This window comes from Cyprinodon tularosa, unplaced genomic scaffold, assembly GCF_016077235.1.
Source record: "Cyprinodon tularosa strain WSP-4 unplaced genomic scaffold, ASM1607723v1 ctg618, whole genome shotgun sequence".
NCBI lineage: Eukaryota > Metazoa > Chordata > Actinopteri > Cyprinodontiformes > Cyprinodontidae > Cyprinodon > Cyprinodon tularosa.
Window position 1 is genome coordinate 287,633 of NW_024039361.1, and position 11,935 is coordinate 299,567.

Below are 11,935 nucleotides of genomic sequence, written 5' to 3' on the forward strand. Positions count from 1 at the left end.
TCATTAATTATATAAACATCCAGTTTGTGGGCTGCAGATGTCCTCCATGAGTACAGAACCCAATCAAGGCTGGACTTTAAAAAATCAAATAGTCTAGAGAGCTGTTCTTAATGAAATGTATTTTTGTTTACACTTGTGTTAACAAAAAAAATAAAATCTGTCTTAGTCTCTAAGTCAAACTCACCGATGCATCCGCTGGTTTTTCCACAGACAGATTCTCTGGGAAAAGGAAGAATACCAGGCTGTATTACTGTATGCAGGAACGCTGCAATAACACCTTTAATTCACTGTAAACCCGACTTTACAATAAAAAAAATGACTGCATGGAACAGCAGAGCTCAGGTAATCTAAGCTAATCTAAGGAGATTATGGGCTGTCCTTACCTTTATGCTGTGGGGATGCAGGGAACCTCTGCAGCAGGTCTGTCCTCTTCAGTTCTGTGAGAAGCTGCTTGGTGACGTCTACAGAGCGCGGGCCCAGCTCTTCCATCATCAGATCCACTATTGCTGATCTATCTGACCTGTTCCACAACGAGAGTTGAGGAATACTCCACCAAACCTTTACCTGCAGTGACGCTGTAAATTCGTTGAGCTCATCGTCACTCAGCTCAGTAAGTATTTCCACCAGCAGCTGTCTTAAAGCTGACAAGGTCGCCACCTGGAACATGAGGTTGATTAACAGAAGATATTATAATTAGATCCAGGTCAGCAGCAGCAAGCAGGGAACATTTCCTGTCTCTCTAACACTGAATGAATGTTACTCACTCTGCGGATCAAAGCTGATCGTTTTTCATCCACTGAGGAAAGAACAGAATCTGATTCAGTACCATCAATCAGGCAGGTTGGTAAAAACTTTCTATCTAAGGAAAACCAGCTGATTGCATCCAGTCATGGCCTGATTAGAAACCAGACAAAAGTAGCTTTAGGTGGCCTAGTCAAAGTCTGGACTTTCACTGTGAAACAGCAGCTAACAGTGACAAACTCTGGCAGGCATGACTGTACAGATTTATACCCCAGTGGTTTATATGGCCGTTAAAAATGGTAAATGTCCTGTACTTATATAGCGCCTTTATTCAAGTCAGCAGACTTGACCAAAGCGCTTTACACAACATTCATTCACCCATTCACTCACACACTGATGGTGGCGAGCTACATTGTAGCCACAGCTGCCCTGGGGCTCACTGACAGAAGCGGGGCTGTCGTACACTGGCGCCACTGGTCCCTCTGACCACCATCAGTAGACAAAGCAGGTGAAGTGTCTTGCCCAAGGACACAACGACACTGAAAGTCAGAGTCGGGGCTTGAACCGTCAACCCTTCGATTTCAGGGCAAACTCCTACATCCAACGCCACTGTCGCCCCATAAAACCATAAACCAGAAGGAAAACAATAAGAGCCTTTAGTTTTGCTTTTGATGCATGTTTCTGTTCATCATCTGTTCACTAAAATCGTCTCACCTTCAGTTTCAGAGCTGGACTTTCCAGGTCTGAGAGGAGAATGTCTCGGAGGAGTTAAAAAGTCTGATATTTTATCCTCAGATTGTTGGCCGTAAGCCAGAACCAGTATAACCATCAGGACAAATGGGTCTCTGATCACAGCAGGAAACCAGAAAGGTAAACTCTGTGGGTATAAACACTGTTGGTTTAAACGCATCTCAAACATAGCTTTCTTCTTCACAACCTCCAGTTCTCTTAGACTCAGCTGAGCCAGTTTATCCATCAGCTTCTGGATCACAGACTCTAACTGGTCCACCTAGAAGAAAGAATCACTATAATAACTCCCAGGTTTTATGATTCGTTTTATAAACAGTGTTGGATTAACCTTGGTTTCTAAATCATCTATTGATTGTTATCATTACTGCTGTCAGAGAGACAAATTCCTCATGTTTAAAACCATCGCTGCATTAAAGGCAGGTTGATCACAGAGACATAAAATCACTTTACTTACTTTGTCGTTCAGTTCAGGCCAAATTACTTCCTGTTTCCCTGAAGATAGAGAAAATAAACTAGATCCGTTTAGAACGAGGCTCAGTCCTCCTGCCCCACAACATCAGATTAACAGAATTATAATGAAATGATCGATATGTGTCTAGTTTATCAGCAGCATGCGGTGGTTTATCCTCGGTGTTTAGCATTAATATGAAATCAGCCGATCATGGGGATTAGGCAGAACATTGGATGGATGAAGACGGGCTGAAGTTCAAACGGAACCTCAGATTACAGTAGGAAGGAGACAGATATTAGCATCTGATCATCCAGCAGGTTTCAGATGATTGCCTTGGTGTGTTCAGATGTTTCAGCAATCAGATCATCAAACATGGAGCAGCTGCTACGGACAGACTGGTTTAGCAGACATGGAGGCCATCGAAGCTCGGAGCGACAGGCTACAGCCGCCCGGACCAGACCGCACGCTACAGGCTGACAACCTCCTGGTTGTCATGGTGATGGAGACCCTCGGTTCCTATGCTAACCATGTTCAACACTGTGCCACTCGTGTTAAACTGGTTTCCAGTGAGCCCTCTGTATCCCACTGTGGCTCCCAGTCAGATTTCAGTCCAACCCAAAGTTCTTCAGCAGAATTAAACTGAACTGCTGCTGTTGTTTGTGAAGCTCTCCTCCAGCAGGTCACTAAACCAGAAACACCTTTCTGGAGGAGAACTGGAAGGAAGCATCCATCTTCTACAGACCATCACTTCCTGGATGACTGAGATCTTCCACCAGCAGAACGAGGAGATGTTCAGATCAGGGAGCTGCTCTCTGCCACTAAGTGTGAAATGCTATCATTCGTATCTCCACTGCCTCTCCATTCTTACTACAGATCGGGTTTGACTCACCTTTTCCTCTTGGGCAGCCGTCTGACAGCCTGTGAGCCAAATCAGACATGCTGATGCCTGTTAAAGCCTCGGCGGGCACCTCCCCGGCCTGTCGGCCGCATCGAACCAACAGCTCATCCGGTAATTTCTCCTTCTTCAACGACAACCTGCTGCTAGATGGAAAAGGTTGGAGACCCCGTTGAAAGAGAGTGAACTGCAGAGACCATGTGAAGAGCTGGAATTCTTCCTGATTTAGAGCCCCCAGTATTTCTGAAAGATGATCTCTGGCAGCGGCCATCGATGCCACCTGAACCAAGAAGAACATGTTCAATTCCAGACAGGAAGCTTTTCATCTGGTTACCTCTGAACTCTGGGATTATCTTAATCTGGACGTCTGGAGACTCCTCAGATCAGACAATGCTTACTTTGTGGATGAGTGCAGTTGGAAGTTTATCAATTTCTGTTTCTAAAAGAAGTGGAGAAACATTTATTAAATAAAAGGAAACGCTGAGGTTTGGTTGTTAATCTTTCTAAGCTCACCTTTGGATCTTGGTCTGCTGTCTGACAGCTTCTTAACCAGACTGATCTTCCCCATCTCCTTTAAAATATTCTTTGTTTTATCCAGAGACTGCATTCTCCAGGCCTCCACCAACATCAGCACGGCGTTCGCGGGGTCTGCCCTGTGCAGCCTGATTCTGAGGTCTACAGCTGACCCGTAGGTCTGTATTTCCCTCTGGAGGAACTCCTGAAAGACTTTGAATTCCTCCTCAGTCATTCCAGTCAGCGTTTCCAGCAGCAGCTCAACATCAGACTCCATCTTTAAAACCTGAGGAGATGAAGTGAGAAGTCGGAGTCTGTTCCAGACAAAGACTGTCCATCCAACAATCCAAAGACTGTTGCTGTTAAAGACTAAAGGAAGGAGGAGGATCAGGATTTACGAAGTTTTCAGGCAAAGTTATTTTATATAAAATAATTAAATCTACATCTTTAATAATGTTAATATGTTTTATTATTTCACTGGATTGTCTGAAATGATGATCTACTTAAATCACTTTTTGAACAAAATGTACTTTTAGGAGTACTATCACTGCAGTGTACTTTATATTTTTACTTGATGGATGTGTTTGGGACGAATCGCCACTCGGACTAAAGCAAAACTTCCAGCTACTCTCCTCTAAAAGAGTAACGTCACTGAATTAACGACGTGTTTTAGCATAAAATCCACCAGAGAGAAACTGCTGTTGGTGTTCTTATTTCAACACAAACTTTTTCGTTCTTTCCTACTTTTATTAACAAACACAAATGCAGCCAAAGCAGAGGGGAGTTCACTGCCCTTCAATCTATAACAGTCAACAATAAGGTGGATGATGAATTCTGCTATTAAATGAAAATACAGTTAAACATCTTTAGGAAAAGAGTAGCATGTAAACTGTTATAATTAATCCCCAGATCTGGGAAAACAAAATCCACTGAATTGAGCAGCGACATTTGGTTCTATTCAGTTTATTTCTATAGCTCCAATTCACATCATGTCATCTCAGGTCACTTTCCAGTTCACCAGATCATCCAGTCAGATTGATTCAAAGTTTTCTATCTAAGGAAAACCAGCTGATTGCATCGACTCATTGACTCTTCAGCAATCCCTCACACTAAGCATGCTTGTAGCGACAGTGGAGAGGAAAAACTCCCTTTGAACAGGAAGAAACCTCCAGCAGAACCAGGCTCAGTGTGAGCGGCCATCTGCTGAGGCCCACTGGGGTTCAAGGAGACAGAAGCAGACATAGAAAAAGAAGCATAGATACAAAAGGCAACTGTCAACCAGCTCCACAGGCGGCCCCGTCCAGGAAACACACAGCCAGGCAGACGAGCTCCGAGCCAGCTCCCATGTCAGAGGATTGTTATGCCATATGCCATGATCATACTTTTTGGACAGTGGGAACCAGTGTCCATATTTCATGCTGATAGGATGACAAGAGAAGAAAACGCAGCTTTGGTGAATAAAGCTGGGGGACTTCAGCAGCCCCCCCCTTTTTCAGCAAAAGCAGCCCCCAGCAAGTCACATGGAAGCCACCAGAGGTGTGAAAACTTACCCCCTCCCTGAGAAGACAGAGAAAACCACAGAGCACACAGGATTTTGCCTCTTCTCTCTTTCTCCCTCGTCTGATCCAGCCTGCTTCTGCTCCTGCGCTCAAAGCTGGGGCCCACAGTGGCCCACAGTGGAGATGTGGGCCCCAGGGGAACCAGATCCCCAGAACCATCAAGGATGAGTCAGAACTCTTCAGAACCTAACTGCTGCAAACAGAACTTTTGCAACACATTTCTCTTGAGTTTCAGAACTTACAGAGCCAAACTAGATGAAGACCATGCCCTGGGTTTGAGACTGAGGGGACCCCTGCTGTGAGACTGAGACAAAGAGCCCCTGACTGCAGAGCTGCAAAACTGGATGAAACTCAAGCTTTCCAAATGGACATGGAAAAAGGTTTGCAGGTCTGGCATGATTAGGGACAGAACAAGCAATGTGTCTTTTGATGATGCTAATCATATTGTGTGTTTACTGCTGAGTAAAGACAACGCTAATTGATGCTAAAGAATGGACTGCATGCTACGCTATGCTACAGGAATATGTGTTGAGCTGTTGCTAAAGCTTAGACAAGCTTTATTCACTGAGGATTTAAACACTGATGTAACATTAGTGTTCATGTGTTCCTCAGATGCTCGTTACATTTCCATTACCAAGTCTGACCAAGAGTCATTTAGTGGAATCCTGATGTCTATTCGCTGCTAGCTATTTCAAAGAGGGTAAAGAATCATTTAACTAAAGGTTTTTGGTTCTTGATTAAGCATATCATTTAATAAAACATTATTTGGCCAAATAATGTTTTATTCACCTCATGGATTTGCATTGTGAATTGGTCTGAAAACATTCCAATTTCTTTAAAATTAGTGAAAAGCTAATTTGATCAGATCCCAAATTCTTCCAGATAAACTTTGGTTTCAAACACAGAATCCATCTTAAACTGTAATATGGTTTTCAACCATTTTCCCCTTCCTCTTTGTACATAGTAGTTAGTTTAGTTTAGTTGAGTTTTACTAGTCTTAGTTGAGAGTGTTAAACTGAAATACGTTTGACTTGGAGCTGAATGATTTTTGTTAATAAAATCTTATATTTTGAACAGAAGTTGTGGTGAATTTATTTCATGTATGTGCAGAAATAACTGTTTGACCATGATTAGAGCTCGAATAACTCTTTCATCTATTGTTCTAACACACAGTTAGTAGGACTGTGTGTCATAAACAGTATATAACAGCTGAAATAATATCTGATTCAATCAGATATTTACCACCCCTACAGGGTAGGGCAATAAACATCTTAAAGTATCAGAAACATAAATTCCCAGCGGGCTGGGAATAGAATTTACCTATAGAATCACAACATAAATATGGCGTCCCTGGGTGGGCCCATTAATTGTAACATCTATTTAGCGTCCCATGTTGCTGGACTCATTGAATGTAACATTTAATTGGTGTCTCAGTTTGGTGGTCATCGAATATAACAGTCATTCTGCACATACAGTATATGAGAATAAACTTAGAGCCATTATTGAGAGCATTAACATCAGCTCTCACCACTCAATAATAAAATCTTAAACTCACAACTTAAGAATCCAATACTAAATGTCTTAGCTTATATGAGAAGAAAATATAACCTTTGACATTCTTGGAGCATCAAAATATAGAACATTTAACTAAATCTAATAACTCCAAAATATCTCTTCAGCTAGTGATAACCAACTTTACTTCAAAGCAAAACTGATGATTCAAATCAATCTGATCACTTTGGTCCAACTAAAACTAAAAGATTTAACTCCCAAGTTAATCTTATTGTTCGACCAAAATTTATGCACATCTATACCTAGATGTTGCCATTTGTGGTTTCTATAACCACATACCAAAAAATGAAAACTCCCAAGTTATGCTATTTCAAAGTCACTTCCAGTCCAAAATAGGTTAGATGCCTCAAAATTTAACCTAAATCCCTTTGTCTATTAGTCTAATAAGACTCCTAAACACTTATTTTATATTGCGTAGAACAAGATTTGTTGCCAGATTTAACGTAAGTTAATCTTTGGTCCTACCCGACCAAAAGGGGGTGGATTCAAATTAAATTGCTTAAAATCCCTTAAAGAAAGGTGAATCATAAGCTAAATTGCTAGTAAAACATTAAAGGTAAGCTTTGCGCCAAACTGCTTATAAATCCTCAGAGACAGGTAAAGCATGCGCTAAAATAGCTAATAAATCCTAAAACAAGGTATAGCATTTTTAACACTGAAAGAAAGTGTTTCTTTGATATCACAGAAAAGGGTGAAGCATAAGCAAAATTGCTTGTAAGTCCTTAAAAGGTAAGCTTTGCGCCAAACTGCTTATAAATCCTCAGAGACAGGTAAAGCATGCGCTAAAATAGCTGGTAAATCCTAAACAAGGTGTAGCATTTCTAACACTGAAAGAAAAGTGTTTCTTTGTTATCACAGGTTTAAAGATAACCCGTGACCCGTTTCTACACACATAAAAATAAGTCCTTACAATATGTATATGTAAATATACAAGTATATTGGGTACTGACTGGATTGTGTTCTTTTGAAATTTCTTCATAACTTGTGTTTTTGTGCCATCAGCTGAAAATGGATCCAAGCATCCTCAATTCTGGGCACACCATTGGCTCCATAGGCATAGAGAAACAGAAACAAATTGTTGCAAAGCTTATCACTTATCTTCAGAAAAGCAGGATAACCTAAACAATTTTAACCTCAGCCTATGTGAAGAAAAGATTCAAGAATTAATTACCTTAATTCAAAACCCAAATGGAAACTTTCTGATAACAGATGTACTCTGTGTGCTCACGCATCTTTATCAGCTTAAATCCCAAATAAAAGCTAAACAGTACTCTGAGTTAGAAGCCAAATATCAGATGATCTGCCACAGAGTAAGTGCTGCAAACATTTTATGGTCAGGAGCTGACAAGATCAAACCCCCATGTGGCCAGACTGACCATGCCTCAGAACAAAGAGTGACCCCCCTCTTGGAGGAGCTATGCAATAAACAAAGCAAGCAGACTTTGAATCAGCATGAGATCACCCCAGGCGAAAGGAGAACAGTTCCTGAGGCAGATACAAAGTCTCTAAACTCTGAGTTAACACTAAATAGATCTGAAGATGTTCAAAGTCAAAGTAGTGCCGCAGACAGAGAGAAACAAGTAGATCACTTGGTAAACTCAAGCGGTTTAAAATTTTGCAAAGGACAGCCATGCAAACCAATCTCTATCTCACACTCCGTTGACCGAGCATCAAGTGCCAAAGTTCACACCTTGAAAAACTCTGAGGAGAACCAGTCTCCCTTGTGTCATCAAAGGTTAGCTCAAAACCCCCCACCACCTAATGAGCAGAACCAGCTTCCTGACGGGCCAGGCCCACCGAGTGACCATAGAAGTCAACAAATTGAATCCTTGGCCAAAGACATTGATATTTTTGACCCAGAAAGTCAACACTCCAACATAGCTGATTATCTGCAAGAAGTTGAGCACTGTCTAAAAGACTTGCCATTCCCTTCTTCTCGTGAGAAATTGAAGCTGATTTGGAAAACAACAGCTAGAAGCGTCCATGTTTTCATAAAATCTCTTCCTCCAAAAATCAGAGAAAGTTATTCAGCTCTTTGTCAAACCTTAAGAGAAGAATATTCTGGTTACAGAGATCTGGCGTTAGCAACGCTTGAGACATCTTTAGTTCTCCAAGGAGAACATGAAACACCCAGAGAATATTACTTTCGCTTGAGACAGGCTTATTTTGAAGGCTGCAGTTCTCCAGATATTGACGAAGAAGATCACACATTTAAAGCATTGTTCATCCAAAATCTGCATGAAAGTGTACGATATGATGTAGAAATGCATTGCAGGATAGAGAACCTTTCTATGCAGGAAACTCGCAGATATGCTCAGCTTGTTTGGGAAATACGTCTCAAATCAGATAGATTTCAAAGCAAGCTTAGAGTCTTTAACCTTCAAACAAAGAACAGGACCAGAAACAGACACAGATTCAGTTCCCCAGTGGTTCACCAAGATGAAGGAATTAATGACTTGAGAGAACGAAAACCAGAACCCCCAAATAAAGGTCATAAGCCTTCACATCACAATGCAAAAGCAAAGGTTTACACTGGTAAAAGGGGACATCAACAAGCTACAGAAACAACCACAAAAGAAAACTTAGAACAGATCTGCAAAACAGTTCTTACAGAGCTACTGGCTTCTCTGACCAATCACAAGGTACTACAATTCCAAGCTAATGGTAAAACTTATCATATCCAAGATTATGATAGTTGCTGATAATTTCTAACATACTTTAACCTGTTTTATCCTTTCTTTCTTTTGTTTCACAACTTGAGAAATGATGAAGGTTGAACAACAGCATCATGAAGGTGTTAGGAAATTTTGTTTGGATTGTATATATTTGTGTATCAGGGTCAGACTTTCCTGCCAGACCTGCTTCAACCAGACGCAAATCCTCTGGAGAAAATGAACTTTTTTATGATGAGATAGGGTCAGCTTCTGCCAGACCTGCAACAAATCATCCAGGAACAAACACTGGAGAAGATATGAACCCTAAATGAACTTTCTTCCTACCAACAGGAACCTGACTCATCACCGCTCCAGATATCATGGCTTTATGGACTTATTTGTTGATCTGAAAACAAAGAACTGCATCTTTTATTTCCAGATCAAAAAGGGGGACTGTTATGCCATATGCCATGATCATACTTTTAGGACAGTGGGAACCAGTGTCCATATTTTATCGAAATAGGATGACCAGAGAAGAAAACGCAGCTTTGGTGAATAAAGCTGGGGGACTTCAGCAGCCCCCCCCTTTTTCAGCAAAAGCAGCCCCCAGCAAGTCACATGGAAGCCACCAGAGGTGTGAAAACTTACCCCCTCCCTGTGAAGACAGAGAAAACCACAGAGCACACAGGATTTTGCCTCTTCTCTCTTTCTCCCTGGTCTGATCCAGCCTGCTTCTGCTCCTGTGCTCAAAGCTGGGGCCCACAGTGGCCCACAGTGGAGATGTGGGCCCCAGGGGAACCAGATCCCCAGAACCATCAAGGATGAGTCAGAACTCTTCAGAACCTAACTGCTGCAAACAGAACTTTTGCAACACATTTCTCTTGAGTTTCAGAACTTACAGAGCCAAACTAGATGAAGACCATGCCCTGGGTTTGAGACTGAGGGGACCCCTGCTGTGAGACTGAGACAAAGAGCCCCTGACTGCAGAGCTGCAAAACTGGATGAAACTCAAGCTCTCCAAATGGACATGGAAAAAGGTTTGCAGGTCTGGCATGATTAGGGACACAACAAACAATATGTCTCTTGATGATGTTAATCCTTTCATATGTTTACTGATGAGTAAAGGCAACGCTAATTGATGCTAAAGAATGGACTGCATGCTACGCTATGCTACAGGAATATGTGTTGAGCTGTTGCTAAAGCTTAGACAAGCTTTATTCACTGAGGATTTAAACACTGATATAACATTAGTGTTCATGTGTTCCTCAGATGCTCATTACATTTCCATTACCAAGTCTGACCAAGAGTCATTTAGTGGAATCCTGATGTCTATTCGCTGCTAGCTATTTCAAAGAGGGTAAAGAATCATTTAACTAAAGGTTATTGGTTCTTGATTAAGCAAATCATTCAATAAAACATTATTTGGCCAAATAATGTTTTATTCACCTCATGGATTTGCATTGTGAATTGGTCTGAAAACATTCCAATTTCTTTAAAATTAGTGAAAAGCTAATTTGATCATATCCCAAATTCTTCCAGATAAACTTTGGTTTCAAACACAGAATCCATCTTAAACTGTAATCTGGTTTCCAACCGTTTTCCCTTCCTCTTTGTACATAGTTTAGTTTAGTTGAGTTTTACTAGTCTTAGTTGAGAGTGTTAAACTGAAATACGTTTGACGTGGAGCTGAATGATTTTTGTTAATAAAATCTTATATTTTTAACAGAAGTTGTGGTGAATTTATTCCATGTATGTGCAGAAATAACTGTTTGACCATGATTAGTGCTCGAATCACTCTTTAATCTATTGTTCTAACACACAGTTAGTAGGACTGTGTGTCATAAACAGTATATAACAGCTGAAATAATATCTGATTAAATAAGATATTTTACCACCCCTACAGGGTAGGGCAATAAACATCTTAAAGTATCAGAAACATAAATTCCCAGCGGGCTGGGTATAGAATTTACCTATAGAATCACAACAGGATGAAGAGAGCACATCCAGTTAGTCACAGTCAGAGAAACAGGACTACACTGGAAAACAGGCCAAGCTCCAACATCTAGAAACAAAGGTGTTGATGGCAGCAGCACAGCTGATATTTCTCTCCAGGATGGAGTCACAGCCAAACAGGAACAGACCAGATGAAGCTACTATGAGAAAAAGCAGAGAGAGCAGAACGTTAGAGATTGAACTAACAGATTCTGCAGAGTGGGAGAATAGAGATAGAATGAAGCAGAATGATGAAAAAGGGGTCCCTATGTCCTCCAGCAGTCTAAGCCTATAGCAGCAGAACTATAGAGATAGCTCAGGATAACCTGAGCCACTAACCAGAAGCTTTATCAAAAAGGAACGTTTTAAGTTTCAGGGAGTGGTTTCCTAGTGGTTAGGGCATTATGCTTGGATCCCAGAGGTTCTGAGTTCTAGCCACACTCCCACAGACTGCCACTGTGAGCAAGACCCTTAACCGCTCACTGCTCTCTGGGCGCTGCACAATGGCAGCCCACTGAAATGCAGAGATACATTTCTCCAGGGAGAGTTCAATAAAGTTCAAATATTATTATTGTTTAAATAAAGGTTTAATTCCAGCAACCTTAAAAGCCTTTGGTACATATCCCTGTAACAGAGATAGATTAATCACATCTAAAATGGAGGAGGAGATCAAAGGGAATACCTGCTTAAATAACCTGGTTGGAACTGGATCTAACACCCAGGTTGAAGGCTTAGATGAAGACAATAGTTCTGCTAACTCTGAAAGTTCAACTGGATCAAAGCAGTCTAAACCCGGTTCAGATTCCAT

The 11,935-nt window shown here is 41.2% G+C and overlaps 1 protein-coding gene across 1 annotated transcript; it reads right to left on the reverse strand.

Moving 5' to 3' along the window:
* Positions 1-127: 127 nt before the first annotated feature.
* LOC119798299 lies at positions 128-3,677 on the reverse strand. Its single transcript, XM_038307693.1, has 7 exons — positions 3,351-3,677; positions 2,832-3,276; positions 1,946-1,983; positions 1,456-1,750; positions 765-796; positions 384-657; positions 128-219 (listed from the first exon to the last, which is right to left on the reverse strand). Exons 2-7 carry the CDS (start codon positions 3,133-3,135, stop codon positions 170-172), a joined length of 993 nt encoding a protein of 330 aa, XP_038163621.1. The 5' UTR covers positions 3,136-3,276; positions 3,351-3,677; the 3' UTR covers positions 128-169.
* Between the last annotated feature and the right edge of the window lie 8,258 nt (positions 3,678-11,935).